The sequence below is a fragment of the Perkinsus marinus genome, assembly GCF_000006405.1.
Source record: "Perkinsus marinus ATCC 50983 genomic scaffold scf_1104296965964, whole genome shotgun sequence".
In the NCBI taxonomy this organism is placed as follows: Eukaryota; Perkinsozoa; order Perkinsida; family Perkinsidae; genus Perkinsus; species Perkinsus marinus.
Window position 1 is genome coordinate 15,837 of NW_003204134.1, and position 15,597 is coordinate 31,433.

A 15,597-nucleotide genomic window follows, 5' to 3' on the forward strand; every position below is an offset into this window, starting at 1 on the left:
CCTCTGGGGAATAACCTAGTTGCCTTCTCATAGGGATGTACATGTGACGAAGGATGAAGTAATGAACCTGTAGGACGGCACCGCTATCCGTTCAAGTCCACCCTGGGACGTACAGGAAGATTCCATTTCTGCCAATATTCTCTAAAATTGACCGAATTCCACCAGTCCAAGTAAAACTCGCGATCTCCGAACCTGGTCAACTCCGCCAGGATATCTAACAAGACTAAGTAACTGAACTCCTGAGACTTAATTCCCCCTTACTCATCCAAGTGTGAAAAAGAGTGAAAAACATCAACAACCACAAATACAAGTTGGGCACAGCTAATTTCAATATCCTTTCCGATAAGATCCTGACAACAGGTGAATACCAACGGCCAGTCATACGGAGTAGATTACAGGGCACTTTGACGCCAACTTTGGGACTCCTTCAGCATGATTGGAGCGTTGAGGAGGACGGGCAACATATACCTACTCGTATGCAGTCATAAAATTCCTTCAGAAAAAATGACGTGTCGTCCTAACGACCCTGATCCAGATGAATCTCTGCGATGTCGAGAACTGTGATTGGGACTATCCCTACTACTACTACTACTACTACTACTACTACTTACTGTTGAATGATGATGAGTTGCAATGCGAGACAGAACAGTAGCAGAGCTGTGTACTTCAATAACCGCACCCACTGAGAATAACAAACTCTTGAGTACGGTAAGTGGAAGGAGTGGTACTCACATTGCGACGGGGATATTGGGGATACCACAGTTGATAACACAGAGTTGGATAGGCAATATACATGTACCTGTATTCCACTACTGCAATAGACGGTCATTCATATACTACATGTCCTTGAGTGAGAGGCACCGGGGGTACTTCTTCGCCATTTCTAGCGTCTCTTTCTCATCAACAAGAAGCATCTAATTATAGAAGCCTGTTGCTAGTGATACTGGACGGATGAATCTACCTCTAGTTTGTTCATCTTGACAGACCAGAACAGGTCATGACAGACATGCCAAAAACTGATACGATCAGCGAACTGAGATTTTCTTATACTAGTGGACTCACCTCCCAATTTTCATTGCGTAGGTGACCGAGCAGCACAGCAAGCCCATCGCGAGGAGACCATGCGGTGTTGTGCCTGATTGAAATTTCCGAGTAGAATCTTTCATAGGAACAAGACTTTACTTTCAACGGTATACAGTGGACCCAGCAAGACTGTTAATAACACTAAAAATTGCAGGGCGTTCGCCAGGCGACGGTCTTGCTGCCGAGGTGCGATGTACCTGGGGTAGTTACAGTACCACACCAACCTCAACTTGTTGCGTTCAGTTTATAGAGGCTCCATGGTATGCCACCATCTATAGAGAGCACCATACTACCTTTCAATGATAAAGCTGAGGGCAGGGCCGCACAGGATCAGAGCGAGGGTATAGACGAGGGGCAAGTTATGCCGGAGGTTGTCGATGGAAAGATACGCCCAAGGTCGCCAGAGCAAACCGTACTTGATAAGATTTTCCAACACCAACCGAAGATTCAATACCTAGCCACGGGAATGGGTCGAAGAGCCCTCAATAATGGCAGAACCGATGTGCCTACCACCAACAGCAAACACATGAGGTTGACGATACCACGATAATTGATGCCCCTGGCGCTCATACCGAGGAGGGGGACCTGAAAAGATACAGTCACAACAATTTAATGTCTCATAAACTCACACTGCATTTCCTATTAACGACTCGGCCAAGTGGATGGGAACGTCTCATTCGACCGAGGACCTTCTCCTTCTGAGCCTCCTTCTTGGCTTCCTCCCCAGAAGCAGTCGCATTGGACTTCTCCTCAGCCTATCAACCTCAATACACTATAATCGATGCAGTGACCCATCTACCTGTTCGGGGACCTTCTCAACACCACTTTGGTAGATGCTGCTGACTTGTTGGAATGTGCCGGCACTTTCCACCTCGACGCCCTGCAAACCCTTTTCCTCACTCTTCTTAGTATCTGCCATGGAAGAGTTCTCGTCAACAGGTTGTGGATTCTCCCATTCACCTTCAACGGACATCCCTTTCAAAGTGTCGGCAGCTTTAGATAACAAAAATGACATGAACGTTCAACTTAAACAAAATCTCACTTCACACAGCATCACTGATTTCTCCACTCCATTTCTTTTCAAAATAAAACTTCAATTTTGACAGTACACAATTTCAGAGACTTAGATCTGAACAGTGTATGCTTTCAGAAGCTCCAATTTCAAGAACACAATTAAGGAGGCAGATTTCGACATGACAGTCACGCCCATTTCGCACGAAGAAGCAACCGCTGCCCGATACGGTGATGAAATACGAGAAGGGCCTCAGTCACAAACGATCGCCCTCAGCTGCTTGGCGATGCAACGTGAAAGCAAGTACATCACAACTGATATGAAGTCCGCGGACTAGTGACACAACATGAGTACTTTCGCGAACAACGGCGGTAACTATAGTATCGTCAGCAGAGGTTTTCCCGACCGACCGACAGGAGCAGAGTTCGATCAAGCACAATCAGTGAGGGGGTACCAATAGCTTCACTTGCGATTGAAGTAATGGGGCTCTTCCAAGCTTCGTGGAGTCGCTTGAAAGACGTCATTTTCGAGATCCTGACAGACAACGGTTGCAATCCCGTCACGCGCCACGAAATTAAACTCGGCACCTGACTTTCTATTCGATCTACGCGGGTTTCGGATTCCTTCGAGAGCTTCCCGTGGTACGTATGATGGAAGAAGTTGAGAGAGAAGACGCACAACAAACCTACAACGGGATCTCAATTATCTCACACCATGGAGATTTCTTACCGCAGCAATGGACAAGGCCAGTAACAACAAAGTTAAACCTGTAGCCCCAATGGTCAACAAGAAGACCTCCTATTGCTGCAGAACCCGACCAAGAGAACATACGCACCTATATAACAAGAAGGAACTCTAATGTACGTCAGATAGTGACTGAGGCACATCCTGGAACGCTTCGCTCCGCTGTGCTCGAGGCGAGACGATCCCAATAAGAAATCTATGGATTTGAGACACCTCCCTCACGCGTTGAGTCTCACAGATACTAACTCTCTCGACTGGCATAACAGTGAGCACGGATGATGAGCTCTTACCATGTCAACAGCGTTGACCTTTCCTCGATGCTTCTGAGGTGTATGGTCCATGAGCATCGCTCGGAAGACTGGTCTTGAGCAATTCATAAAGGCCATCCTTATCACATACAAGACCAGTAAAATTTCTATCGGTCTTACTATGACCTGATGAGCACTCACACACCCAGCAGGCAAGCACCGCCAACCTACCATAGCCCACAGTAATAATACTGCGATCAACCTAATAGAGACAACAACTTTAACCGTGCCGAACCTCGTAGCCAGCTCGTTCGTTACAGTGTACGTCATAAACGCTACCGTCCTGACGGAATATAGATTCCTCATAGTCATCAAGGAGCCCCCCTTACAGAGTGGTCACGACGTTGAGGAAGGCCAGAGTCCTCGGGTCAACCCCATAGTCATTCTTAAACCATAGCTGGAAATATTGCACTGACATTCCCGAGCCCAGCGCGGTGATAACATCTTGTCCAAGGATAGCACATACAATGCCGATCGAATTCGTATAGGAGTAAATCAGCTGAGGAAGAAACGCGTCAGTAGAAGTCTTACATTCACCAACAGTTGGCACCTTAGTCGTGTGTGTGAAGGGTATGGTCACCTCGACCAGCTCATTAGGAGCGTCCTCACATACTGCTTTCGTGGCCACGACCCCGCTTGCCTTAGTGTCGTCCTTTTGGAAGAACATGTCAGCCACCATACCAAAAATTGCACAAGACGAGCCGAAAAGGAGCACCTGTGGTGAAGCATACCAAAACAACCACCTAAAACAACCCTACCTTTTTCAAGCACGGCAGCGTCCATGTGTTGCCAGCTAGGGAGAGTATTATAGCATTGAGTATAGGACCACTAGCTGTGGCCACCTGAGCCAGAGTCCACCTATAATAACAAGTTCCAGTAACAAGCCACGCCCTGAGGTCCTACCTCAACGATTCGAGCGGCGCCCGGTTCCCTGTTGACATCCCGTCCGCAATGAGCGTACTCAGGGTCGTCTCAGAGAAGGCAGTAAAAGTGCCCCAAAGGATATAAGACGGATAAGCTATCCATAATTGATCCGTGAGGAAAAGGGCAAAGTTCATGCCGATGTTGAATATACCCAGGAAGCCCAAGGCACGCATGAGGTCTGGTTTGGAGATGTTGTCAGCAACGACCCCTGCTATAGGAGCGCACGCCAGGCACGTGAGGCCTTGCACTGACGAGAATACTCCAACCATAGTGTTGGAGCCACCCGTAATGGTATATAAATACCCTAGCATTGGTATACCCGTCCAAATAGACTGACTGAATTTGATCAGGAACGTGACCAAGAAGCCGAGCTTGACGTTGAAGGACGCACAGAGGAAACTCCGCCACAAGAAAACGATGGGCTTCACGTCATCACGCGCCTGCGTAGTGGTAGTGGTAGGCTGTAACAAACTCTGATGAAGGTCTTGACGTCGATCAGGCATAGCAATAGAGGGTAGCGAAGTTACTATATCGAAAAAATCAGTACCAGAATGGTCCTCAAACTCAACAAAAAGACGGAATTATAAACTATCATTGAAAGTAAATTTATCACATAATTCAAAACACAGACTGCCCTCGTCTTCTGCCAGACTCTCACAGCCGATCAGCCCTTGGGCCACAGCGGCATCAACCTTAGCACGCAGTGGGGCCGCATCCTGAATTAACAAGCATCTAAAACGATCCCAAAGGGCAACGCTCCCGACCAGCCCATTCAACTCCCGTTCTCGCCAGGACCAGTGGCGGATGACCTCGTGAGTGCCGAATTGGTGGAAAATACGGGTCTCTACTAAACGAATGATAACACCGTCAACTCGTAGGAGGAAGGACGCTAACACGTACCTGTACAGATATGCAAGAAACCCTTGAGAAATAAAGACTTACCAAAAATTTGGCATCACTCGCACTCGTATTACATATTTACTACTACCGTTATCAGCCAGCTCATCCTCCCATAAGCAAACCTACGAAGATTCAAGTACCACACTTCTTTCATTTCACGATAGCATACTACCTGAGAGAACCACCGTATTGGTAGACTCCTATCAGTGAGTTGACACCGTGGCAGACACTCAGCCGAGCCCCTGATCTCATCACTGAGCCAAGGCCCTGTGAACGTGCCCCCATAAGCAGTAGAGTAAGTCCAGTCAGCCTTGGGAAGTTGCGGGTTATGATTGCTAGCCGTAGGGCTGACGACGTGCACGTCCGGGTTACTCATGTCAGGGTGCCAAGTCCTCGCAGCGGCTACTCGTACTTGATGAGGACTACACATAGAGCCGGTGATCAAGCCCTCGAGGGACCATCACTAGTACCATCTTTCCCCGAGTTCCTGCCATATATCCACCCCTACACGACTCAAGAGCCCATCGTTGGCCCCAATGGTGCCCTCCTGCCACTCCGCCACTCCCATTAGAGCATCAGTAATGTTGAAGGAAATCCGCACATTCGCAACGGGCCGATCAATAGTCAAATGAGCACCTACCACATATTCACATCTCAAGAGTTTATCATGTTTAGTTATATTCATAGAGATATATACATATGTTAATAATACAGTTTTTCTATAAACTACTATCAACATTTATCATAGATTAAGTTATAGTGGAGTTTCACCCGTGATATGAATTTCAAATCACGGGTGAAACTCCAGTCATGTTATGAAAAAGACACTAGCGAGAAATATATTTCACGACTACTGCATACCGCGGAATTCGAGTTTTTCACCGAGTATTACGCCACTTCACGTAAAACTATATATCAACTATATTAATAATAGATCTAATCGCAGAGGGCCGTAAAATATTCAAACGAGCACCTGCCAAGTATTTATAACTAAGGGTTCATCTTATTTTACTGGAGTTTCACCCGCTTTACGTGAAGTGGCGTAAAACTCGGTGAAAAGCGCGATATTCACACTGTGCAGTGGTCGTGAAATATGTTTTTCACTAGTGTTTTCCATATCACTAGGGTGAAACTTCATTATGTAAATACAGATATATATACATATGTTCATAATGTTGTTATTTTATATATCATAATTAAATCTTTTCGGTAGACTAAGCTATACTGATCTATTCATATTATAATCAAATCGCAGCGAACCGTTCGATAGTCAAATGAGCATCTATCAACTGAGGGTATCACAAGACCGATAAGAAACTTGGCCTCACCAGAGAAGACCATATCTGGGATCCACCGTCTATGGGAGGGCAACTCCTTCTCGATCTCATCCCGTTCAACAGCATCTGCAATAGCTGCCGATGGCTCTGAGGTCTCGAAGGACCAGCCCTCGGTGGAGAACTGAGGCATCACTACTGCTGAGGAGGAGTTACCATCACCCGTCCGATACTACAACACTGCTCTAGGGATCAAAATACACTATATTAGCACATTGCATTGTATCAACATCACCACGAACATGCAACAAATCACCAGCTGTGCCCCAAGTCTTTAGTTTAGCTATCAGCGTGTACTCTCCTCATCTGCCGAGGCTCCGACATAAGCCGACTCAGAATGTACCTGCCCAAGCCCTAGGACAACGGCGAGGATCAGCAAGGGGTAGTACAACAAACAGGCTCCGACCTGAGTAGCGATCATCCTGTTGCGGCCACCTTAGCAGCCACTTGTAAATAATCTAAGTAGGCATCGAGTGAAACCATCTCCATTGGAGTATCCATCAACACGCTAGATGGAATGAACGACTAGTTATCTACCTGACAGCATGGGAACTCACCTTCGTGCTACCGAATAATAGGCCACCCCATGAGCTCTCTGCATAGATTGTAATATCATCCCCGGATACCAAGATAAGATCAGTTGCTCTAGCCGACACTAGCGGTGTGATTGACACCCACCCAGGTTCGAATCCCAGGTCCTCCACTTACTCTCACAGTTCTTGAAATTGTCACTTTCAAGGGCCCATCGGGCTGGATTCTTCTTAGCCTCACGGCCCAGTCACGATGTAGAGAGAGGGAATGCTGGTGGATCCACGACGACTCGAACCATCAACAGTTCTGCTAGCGACAATGGAGACACTGTGTTCAACAGGAACACCCGCGGTGATTTCTCGCGCGCCACGAAATACTTCCACGAAACACCAGTAGCCAAAGGCAGTAGAAACGTTAACGTTTTGGTAGACGACCGCTAAGCTTTCTTCTTCTTAATGGACTTTTTCGCTGCTTTACGTTTGGGGCGAGACGATCCTCCTACTGTACGTTGCACCGTCTTCTTATCCTTCGGAGGCGCCTCGGGTTCTTTAGTAGCTTCCGCGGCCTAACGGGATAAGAAATCTCAACCTCGTGAAAATTCAAGTAATGAAATATCATATATGAAATGCTTATAATCATAAAAATAGCAAAAGTACGAGATTTGGCGATGAGATATCAAAATATAAATGGAAATTAAAACGAAATCGCTCATTAAAACTCTTCCAAACCGTATATATGAATACAACTATTCACAACGCACACAGTGTTACAACCCTAAACATTGTAGTATTATTATAATATACTTACAGGCTCCATCACGGCCGGTGGTATCACTACTGACGACTCAACAGCAAGGGTGGCGCTCGAGGAGGAGGAACTACCGCCTTGCTTGCTGCCTTGCTGATAGAGGGTGAACGCAACGTTTTGCCACTTATCTCTCTAAGAAATTGAACGGTGATTCAGAGAATATATATGATCTCAGTTCATGGACTACAATACCAAAGCAAGTGCATGAACTCATACTATAAAAGCAACATATTGTGAGTCAATCAAACCCCAGTGTGGGAGAATATGAAAATGGTCAACCACATATGTTGTTGACAATATTGAAAATTCTGAGGAAATCCCGGAAAATTCTCATCGAGTCCTGTACACTTCTAGGCGGACTCGTATGTGAACTTCTATAATCAGTGAGGAAACTCTCAAGCTCAGCTGGGGAGAGCAAACATATATTCTAGCGCTGCTCTAACACGAAGGCCCTACCACTCGATTGGCTTTGCTGACTGCCTCATCGCACGCAGGTGAGGCAAAGACGTCCTCCAGAAGACCATACGTAAGGCACGATACAGGAGACTGTTCACTCTCCCTTTCCAAATCGATTTCAAACACATCTCTTATCGATGCGGTTTTCCTAGGCTCCGTTTTCCGCGAGGGCACAGGAAGGGCCTCGAGATCATCCACTGGGGTGAGTACCCTCTGAAGTGCTTGAAATCGAGGAGCCACAGAGCCGCTAGGGTGCCTCATAAAATCCACACGAGACAACATAGTTAACCCACAAGGGGATTGGAGACTCAACTGTGCTGTAGAGACCTGACCAACGACCTCAGCTCATAACAGACCCCCTAGGGCGCTTACCTGCTTGATCGTCTGCCCACTGAATACATCCCAGATGCGCAAGCCGTCTGCTGCTACGCTCACCACTCGACTACCGTCAATACCTACCAGCGGTGGATGATGAATTGTGGGAAATAGCATCCACATGGTCAACTATGATTGTATTAGTGACACTGTGAAAATTTTCAGAAAAATTTTGGAGAATTCTCACTGATTTCTATACACTACTACCCGATTTCGTATGAAAATTTCTGAGCCCAGCTGAACACTGGAGTTTTACCCGTGATGTGAGAAACACTAGTGAAAAACATATTTTACGACTACTACAGGCCGCGAATATCGCGTTTTTCACCGAGTTTTACGCCACTTCACGTGAAACGGGTCGTGAAACTCCATTGAATTGGGCGAATATCAAACGACACTTACTGCATCCTAGGCCGAGCAGAGCAGACCCATGGGAGCCCGTGAGGACGTCGATCTCCTTGCTCTGTATATCGATCACCTGCAGTCAACACCTGTAGTCTCTCAGCAGCTCCTCCCATGAACTCACGTGCACTCTACCATCATCACCACCAACATAGAGTGGCCCTCGAGGGCTCAGGGCAATGTGGTGAACAGGAGTGGGCAGATTGAAGGTTGCCACTTGCCGACCACTCCCTCCAGGCGTGAACTCCCATATTTTCACACTGCCGTCTGCAGAGCCCGAGCTGATAAGGATCCTGACAACGAACATAATGGTCCCAGCTCCAAAGCTTTCCCAATTACACTACACGGAAGACCCTATCTTTATTACCATTGTCTCGATATTCTACGTGAAATGTTTATATGTTGAATTTATATATTGGAGTTTCACCCGTGATATGAAAATCACTAGTGGTAAACATATTACACATTTCACTTTCCGAAAAAAACAAATGTGAGCAATGAATAACGTGTGGAACACGTGATGTGTTTTACGTGATATGGAGTGATTTGTCTGGTGCAATTCGGGCAGTATTTTCACTTCATTTCTTATCGTGAATATCGCGTTTTTCCCATGAACATATTCTTCACTTGTGTTTCTCATACCACGGGTCAACATTCATTATTAGTATGCATGTAATAACATAGCATTTCAATGTACATTGAAATACATTAGTACACGTGAAATTTATATTAGTATATATTCTCGCCGTATACGACGACCCCAGCCTACTTAGATGGCTCGGATGGTCCCGCCTCCTGCAGGATCTCTAATGCATGTACTGGCAAAGTATGACCACGAAAAACACGTGCTGGTGATGGAGCACCACCTGAGATGAGAAACAACGATGATACTCCCAATCATATACGTCGATCGATGCCCTACCTCCGCCTCCTCCCGAAGTTATTAGACTCGACAAAGTGAACACCTATGAAAACCAAACTGACATTCCAAAGTAGTGTGCACTCCCACACCCACCTTCACTGTAGTGTCCAGACTGGCCGTTACCAAGAACGAGGCGTCAGCAGTAAGTCTCATTTGAGTAACTCCCGAATAGTGAGCTTTCCATGTACGCATAAGTCGTCCTGTGCTCCTGCAAAAAGGATAATATCACAACTTCAGTAAGTGGTCACTAAAGTGATGCCTACAATTGCCAGACGTATATCGCGCCGGAGACTCCACCAGCAATCAACAACTGTGCTGGCCCATCACTGAAGAGTAAACTGCAGAGCTTCTAAAAACGGAAAAGGATGAAATATTCATCGGTGGGACGCGACCACCTCCGGTGTGGAGCACTTGTAGCATGGATTCGAGGAGACTCCTCTGAGGTTATCCTCATCATCATCATCCAAGCCAGCGTCGGTCATCTTCCAATAGTGCAGCAGCCCCTTGTTGCTCTGTACCGCACATACATAGCCGTCAGCAGTGGGCACCACACTGGCCGATGTAGAATCCTGAAAGCACGAAAGCATGGTAAACGATTCTGTGCAATACAGTGTCGCGAAATATGTTCACTTCACTCAGCTGCGCTCGTGAATTTTTTCCACTAATCATAGGAGTTTATACACGAGTTGAGTTGCAACTCCACAGAAACCAGCGCGAATCCCACAAAATTTTCCTCAGAATTTTCAACACATGTGCAGTTTTCACCATGCTGATGGACTGTGCCTTCGGAAATAACTACCTTCAGCTGCCTCGTGATGGCTCCAGTGTGGACATCAATAACGAAGACGCCACTACCACTGCCAGTCGTGGGCACGAGGGCCACGTCCAACATACCAAACACACTGTGCGAAGGCATGCTACAAGATTACAACAACAACAACCCTGAGAACGCGGCTGGACTGCATCGTGAAGAGGAACACATACACCGATCTGACTAGAAATATAAAGGAATCCACATAAAATTTCCCCAGAATTTTCATATGGTCACCAAAATATGCCGCTGACCATGTGCATATTTTACCACACTAACAGCGATATACCAGTCCCATTGAGCGGCTCGACAATAATTCTATATACCAATTTTCGCACAATTCATAGTTTATACCGCTATATCGAATTAGCGCATTTACTAATCACTATATTCCTCCTCGTTAGTTTCTACACAGCGACCAACAACTACATCAAGATGCCCTTTCCTACTACCATTTCCATGTCACGACACTCCAAGCCCAGTACAACACAATAGTAATGAAGTCAGTGTGATCATCAACTGATTGTGCCTCCCCCAGCTGATAGAAGCTTCTGTACTTCATCGTCATACCGCTCATACTCCTCATCCGTCATCTTTTCCTGCAAGTCGTCCCTCTGTCGCACTACAGAGAGCTTATACTTCACTCCAGCAACAGTAACCATAACGTCAGGCTTGTCACCACCAGAGGGTTCCTCAGCCTTCAACTCGGCCTTCACAGACCGCTGAGCCATGACCTCTTGAGCCCCCGGTAGACGCGTCACATCGAAGTGCTTCAGCTTCTCCGCCTCTCGAGCTAGCTCTTGTCGCTTTACACGTTCGAACGCCTCCTTATCGAAGGAGTCCTCTGCTGGTCGCTTCTTCACTTGATCCTTATTGTGGTTCACCACTTCTATCTTAGTCGTAGTAGACTCCGTGTTGAGCCAACTCGGCGCTACCACTGCCGTCTTTCCAAAAGCAGCAGACTGATTCGGCGAAGGGCCGATAGCCTGGGGCTTCCACTCTCCAGCATTACCGAAGATCTCCTGAACGCCACTGCTAACACTAGGGCCGGTGTGATTCTCCATCGCCGCCTCCTCCTTGGCCCGCTCAGCCCGTATCTTCTCCAACATAGTCTTCTTGACGACCATAGGCCGGGGAATGTACATACCCCTGAGATGCAATTTATTGCTGCTATCAGTACAGCCCTCTACTGCGTGTGTTGGGAAATTCTTACTAGTTTCTGTACAATTCTAGCCGAATTCGTTTGTAAACATCCGAACTCAGCTGAGGCAAGGGAACACATATTCCCACACTGTCCTCTACTACCTGCATAGCTCCAACCTCCGTTCAAGGCCCGACAGCTGTTGCGTGGCACGTAGTATCCGGCTCTCCACTTCTGCTTTCTTATCCTTATTATTAGTAGCGGTGAGCTCTCTATCACATATGTCGCAATGGAATAGACCATCAGCGCCCACCAGCGAGATGGCCCTCAAGGTGTCAAACACCCGATTGCATTCTGAAGGCAACAACTATATAACCATAAGTACTATCTATAATGCCGAGAGGATATGCCTGTCAATATCAGGCATGCTGTTACTATCTAATACTCTGATACTATTTATTACAGTACAATTGTGTTTCACCCGTTTTACGTGGAGTGGTGTAATACTTTGCGAAAAACGCGATATTTGCGGTATGCGGTGGTCGTGGAAAGTTTTTTCACTAGTGTTTTCCGAATAATGGGTGAAACCCCAATATATAATATACAAAAATCACAATATAGATAGTGTATAAATGACCATATATTTAAACAGTGTGGGAGAATATATACGTAGTCGGCTACATGTGTTGATGGAAACCTGAAAATTCTGAGGAAAATTCGGGAAATTTTGGTTTCGGAATACTCGTAGCTGGATAAGTGTGTAGACTTGTATAATTAGCGAGGAAACTCCTGAGCTCAGCTGAGGGAAGCGAACAGATATTCTAATACTGCATTGAAAGCCCTGCAACTAGATATTAATAAATAATAATTTCCTAATAAACTATATATAATATAATCATATCTACCCATGGTTGCGTTTTATTATTACTATCACAGTTGAACTCCTCAGCCATTTGCCACCGAGCCAGCTGCTCCTGCAGTTGTCGTCGTACTTGTTGGAGTCGGTATATCGAAGCGCAGATGACGTTCGGGGAGAGTCGGTACCAGTTCATAGAGCTGCCAGGCTTAGCATGCCGAGAGGATTCACCCTAAGGGGCAGAGCTGAGGGCTTAGGCCTACACTACCCTAACCTGAGGGTTCTCCATCTCCACGATGTGGTCACGGCAGAGCGAGGCGTCGAGAGCTCCTCGGACTTGCTTAACAGCCAGGTTCAATCCCTGGGACATGTTATTTCACACAAACGTTGGTATCACGGATCACCTCTGCTATCTGCTGGTCGGGATAAGCCACATTATGGTTGTGAAGTAGGAACATCACTACCATGTTCTCGACATCACCGTAGAACATGCCGCACAAACACTCTGAAAAGTGCCCATGGTGTGGTATGGAAACTCAGGAAAATCGCCTCACCAACAGCATCCTTGAAAAGAGCTGGGTTGAAGGGTGAGAACCCAGGAGGTGCCCTTGAGGACCCTGGTACTGAAACGTAGTACTTATCCGACATGTTCCGACCAACAAAAACAACAACAACAACTGAGGAGCTCACTAAAGTGGGGTAACTCAATAATCCGATTTCGAAACTCAGAATCGATTCTCACACGTATAATACGATCTGAATTCCAGATTTGATAAACATCGAGACCTCTTTCGGGCAACAAGACCTCGGGCATATTTCAAACCTCTTTTTGGAGATGCATTTTTGATATCCTTACGTATGGAACCGCCAAATTTTGCCTAGGCCGCTTTCATAATCCTCCGTGAAGACTCTCGAGAAGTGTTCTTTGACCATCAACTTCTTCGAAATCAGGATCGAAGTAGTCCATCGCTTCGTGAAATTGATACTATGAATTGCAATCGCGGACCGAGGGCGTTTCAATCAGCGGTTCCGTGTAGGTCCCGGGTTCGAATCCTGGGTACCGTCAAACTTCATGAAGCCTTCTTGAATTCGTGATGGGATTTCATTTGCGCACGCGTGCAAAGGTCGGCACCACGGGCTCGATCGAGGCTGACGTGTGTGACAGAAGATGAAGCCTTCTTCTCTAGAACAAGGCTCCAATGTGATATGTCTAGCATAGCCCTTGACCTTCCATCCTCCGATCCCTTTGGTGGTGTTGCTTCACGTCATGCCGTTCGCAGTTGATGGAGGTTCTGTGATGGGAGTTTTGGCAATATGTCACGGACGAGGGTGGATCTCACAAACCCATGTGGGAAGCAGTCCACGTCCGTGACGCATTCAGTGCCCGGGATAAAACACGGCTATACCAATCAGCCACCGTGCAGATCCCGGGTGAATGCCCCCCATCTCAGATAGAAAAAAAAATATAAACACCGTCACACCCAAGATAGCTCGTCTGATGCCTAACTAAGAGTGCTTGAGGGTTTCCAACAGGAAGTCTCAAGCACTCTGGAGGAACTTTCTCTGTACTTGGGTGTGTGGTCCGAAGGTGATCAGACTGGATCACTGCTTTAGCAACGACTTGACGTCTTGCTTTTCTCTTGAAATTCCGTCATCTGTCTTTCGGCTATCCGTGAACTTGCTCTCTTGGGAGACCTTCACTTACGTCATGCCGTTCGCAGTTGATGGAGGTTCTGTGGTGGGAGTTTTGGCAATATGTCACGGACGAGGGTGGATCTCACAAACCCATGTGGGAAGCAGTCCACGTCCGTGACGCATTCAGTGCCCGGGATAAAACACGGCTATACCAATCAGCCACCGTGCAGATCCCGGGTGAATGCCCCCGCCTCATGTTGCCAAACCTCTCCCGCGTGCATGTTCGAAGCTCCATACTTGAATGCCCAACGGGTTAATTAAGGGTGTTAGCAAGTTCACGCCTGGGTTTTATGTCAGTGATCTGATTCCTTCCGCCGTTCTCGGGTCCCCAACCCATGAAACACAGGTGTGGCCTTGTTACTAATCACTCTTAAACACAAATCCTAGTGATCCCACAAACACCTTATCCGACCATCCTCAGACTATGCGGGCAGCGGGCCTCGATCACAATTACTTATGAGTTCGTGACTCACGGACGTATATGAAGTTCACCTTCTATCCACCTAGTCCAGAGGGCGGTGTACGTATTCTCTCACTATAGCTGCTCCGTGCCTGGCGAGCTTTTTGACCCCCTCGTCCCCATATGTATCGATCATCGCGTCTTGGCGCCACCGCGATATTCCTTTGATAATTGGCCTCGGTGCATCGGCACGCGAGTGATATACTGTCCCACTTCTACGGCAGGAATGACCAGAAAATAAGAGACTGCATAAGGTCTACCTCGCCAATAGAGTCCGGTAGAAACTGGGCCAAGCTTTCAACTTCCGCCGTAGACTTCTTATAGATTTTGTGGAAGATTCTGAGTGGCCTGGCCGTCGCGTCTCAGAGGCTAATCATAGTGTGGCAGCAGCACCATTTCCCCCTTTCAAAGGGGCCCTTTGTTCGCACACATCCTTCGAAGCATTACACGAGGTCTCCACGTACTCAATCCTGTTGACTTTGGTGATACCGAGGTGTATTCTAATATGAGTCCCAGGGACCCCAGGTATTATCTCAGTGATATCCTGGCTTCTTATGCGCAGCAACTCGCCGGACCTTAAGCTCGGTGATACCCCGCTGAGGAGAGCTGATCGTACAAGGCTTTTCTCTGGTTTGTCCTTGAACTGGGCCTCAGGACAGTCAAATAGGAACTCGACTGCACTCTCGGGCATTATGGCAGCGCGCTTGGCATCCCGCTGGGACCTTATACCGTATAAGTTATACGTGAAACAGCCTGCATGGTTCGCTTAATAAGCGTTTCATCCGCGGCCTCCATGGTGCTAAAGCCTTCCAGTTTCTGCAAAGTCTTTAGGGCTT

At 47.0% G+C, this 15,597-nt stretch overlaps 5 protein-coding genes across 5 annotated transcripts in view; all 5 read right to left on the reverse strand.

Moving 5' to 3' along the window:
* Nucleotides 1–2,098, reverse strand: part of Pmar_PMAR028482 (Diacylglycerol O-acyltransferase, putative) — a gene marked incomplete at both ends in the record, with an annotated part of 3,219 nt that extends 1,121 nt beyond the window's left edge. Inside the window, 12 exons of the mRNA XM_002769339.1 lie at nucleotides 262–425; nucleotides 612–682; nucleotides 733–799; nucleotides 841–914; nucleotides 962–1,016; nucleotides 1,063–1,135; nucleotides 1,183–1,280; nucleotides 1,377–1,537; nucleotides 1,594–1,668; nucleotides 1,713–1,838; nucleotides 1,883–1,995; nucleotides 2,044–2,098. Coding sequence (XP_002769385.1) covers nucleotides 262–425; nucleotides 612–682; nucleotides 733–799; nucleotides 841–914; nucleotides 962–1,016; nucleotides 1,063–1,135; nucleotides 1,183–1,280; nucleotides 1,377–1,537; nucleotides 1,594–1,668; nucleotides 1,713–1,838; nucleotides 1,883–1,995; nucleotides 2,044–2,098 — 1,132 coding nt within the window. The remainder of the gene's footprint in view (nucleotides 1–261; nucleotides 426–611; nucleotides 683–732; nucleotides 800–840; nucleotides 915–961; nucleotides 1,017–1,062; nucleotides 1,136–1,182; nucleotides 1,281–1,376; nucleotides 1,538–1,593; nucleotides 1,669–1,712; nucleotides 1,839–1,882; nucleotides 1,996–2,043) is intronic.
* A 459-nt stretch (nucleotides 2,099–2,557) lies between these two features.
* Nucleotides 2,558–4,574, reverse strand: Pmar_PMAR028483 (conserved hypothetical protein; the record flags this gene model as incomplete). Its single annotated transcript, XM_002769340.1, has 9 exons — nucleotides 2,558–2,629; nucleotides 2,683–2,780; nucleotides 2,825–2,930; nucleotides 3,130–3,273; nucleotides 3,319–3,430; nucleotides 3,477–3,544; nucleotides 3,728–3,862; nucleotides 3,906–4,005; nucleotides 4,051–4,574. The coding sequence occupies 9 exons, from the start codon at nucleotides 4,572–4,574 to the stop codon at nucleotides 2,558–2,560; spliced, it is 1,359 nt and encodes a 452-aa protein (XP_002769386.1).
* A 78-nt stretch (nucleotides 4,575–4,652) lies between these two features.
* On the reverse strand, nucleotides 4,653–6,438 carry Pmar_PMAR028484 (conserved hypothetical protein; the record flags this gene model as incomplete). The annotated part of the gene is made up of 6 exons (XM_002769341.1): nucleotides 4,653–4,787; nucleotides 4,836–4,971; nucleotides 5,014–5,093; nucleotides 5,144–5,393; nucleotides 5,442–5,607; nucleotides 6,300–6,438. The coding sequence occupies 6 exons, from the start codon at nucleotides 6,436–6,438 to the stop codon at nucleotides 4,653–4,655; spliced, it is 906 nt and encodes a 301-aa protein (XP_002769387.1).
* An 818-nt stretch (nucleotides 6,439–7,256) lies between these two features.
* Pmar_PMAR028485 (WD-repeat protein, putative) lies at nucleotides 7,257–10,741 on the reverse strand. Its single transcript, XM_002769342.1, has 12 exons — nucleotides 10,598–10,741; nucleotides 10,194–10,367; nucleotides 10,062–10,147; nucleotides 9,892–10,006; nucleotides 9,799–9,841; nucleotides 9,646–9,742; nucleotides 9,001–9,169; nucleotides 8,877–8,952; nucleotides 8,472–8,554; nucleotides 8,100–8,426; nucleotides 7,644–7,775; nucleotides 7,257–7,401 (listed from the first exon to the last, which is right to left on the reverse strand). The coding sequence occupies exons 1-12, from the start codon at nucleotides 10,712–10,714 to the stop codon at nucleotides 7,273–7,275; spliced, it is 1,548 nt and encodes a 515-aa protein (XP_002769388.1). The 5' UTR covers nucleotides 10,715–10,741; the 3' UTR covers nucleotides 7,257–7,272.
* Nucleotides 10,742–10,965: 224 nt separating this feature from the next.
* Nucleotides 10,966–13,254, reverse strand: Pmar_PMAR028486 (transcription factor TFIIE, putative; the record flags this gene model as incomplete). The annotated part of the gene is made up of 7 exons (XM_002769343.1): nucleotides 10,966–11,016; nucleotides 11,167–11,758; nucleotides 11,915–12,104; nucleotides 12,679–12,838; nucleotides 12,881–12,967; nucleotides 13,011–13,111; nucleotides 13,161–13,254. The coding sequence occupies 7 exons, from the start codon at nucleotides 13,252–13,254 to the stop codon at nucleotides 10,966–10,968; spliced, it is 1,275 nt and encodes a 424-aa protein (XP_002769389.1).
* Nucleotides 13,255–15,597: the final 2,343 nt, after the last annotated feature.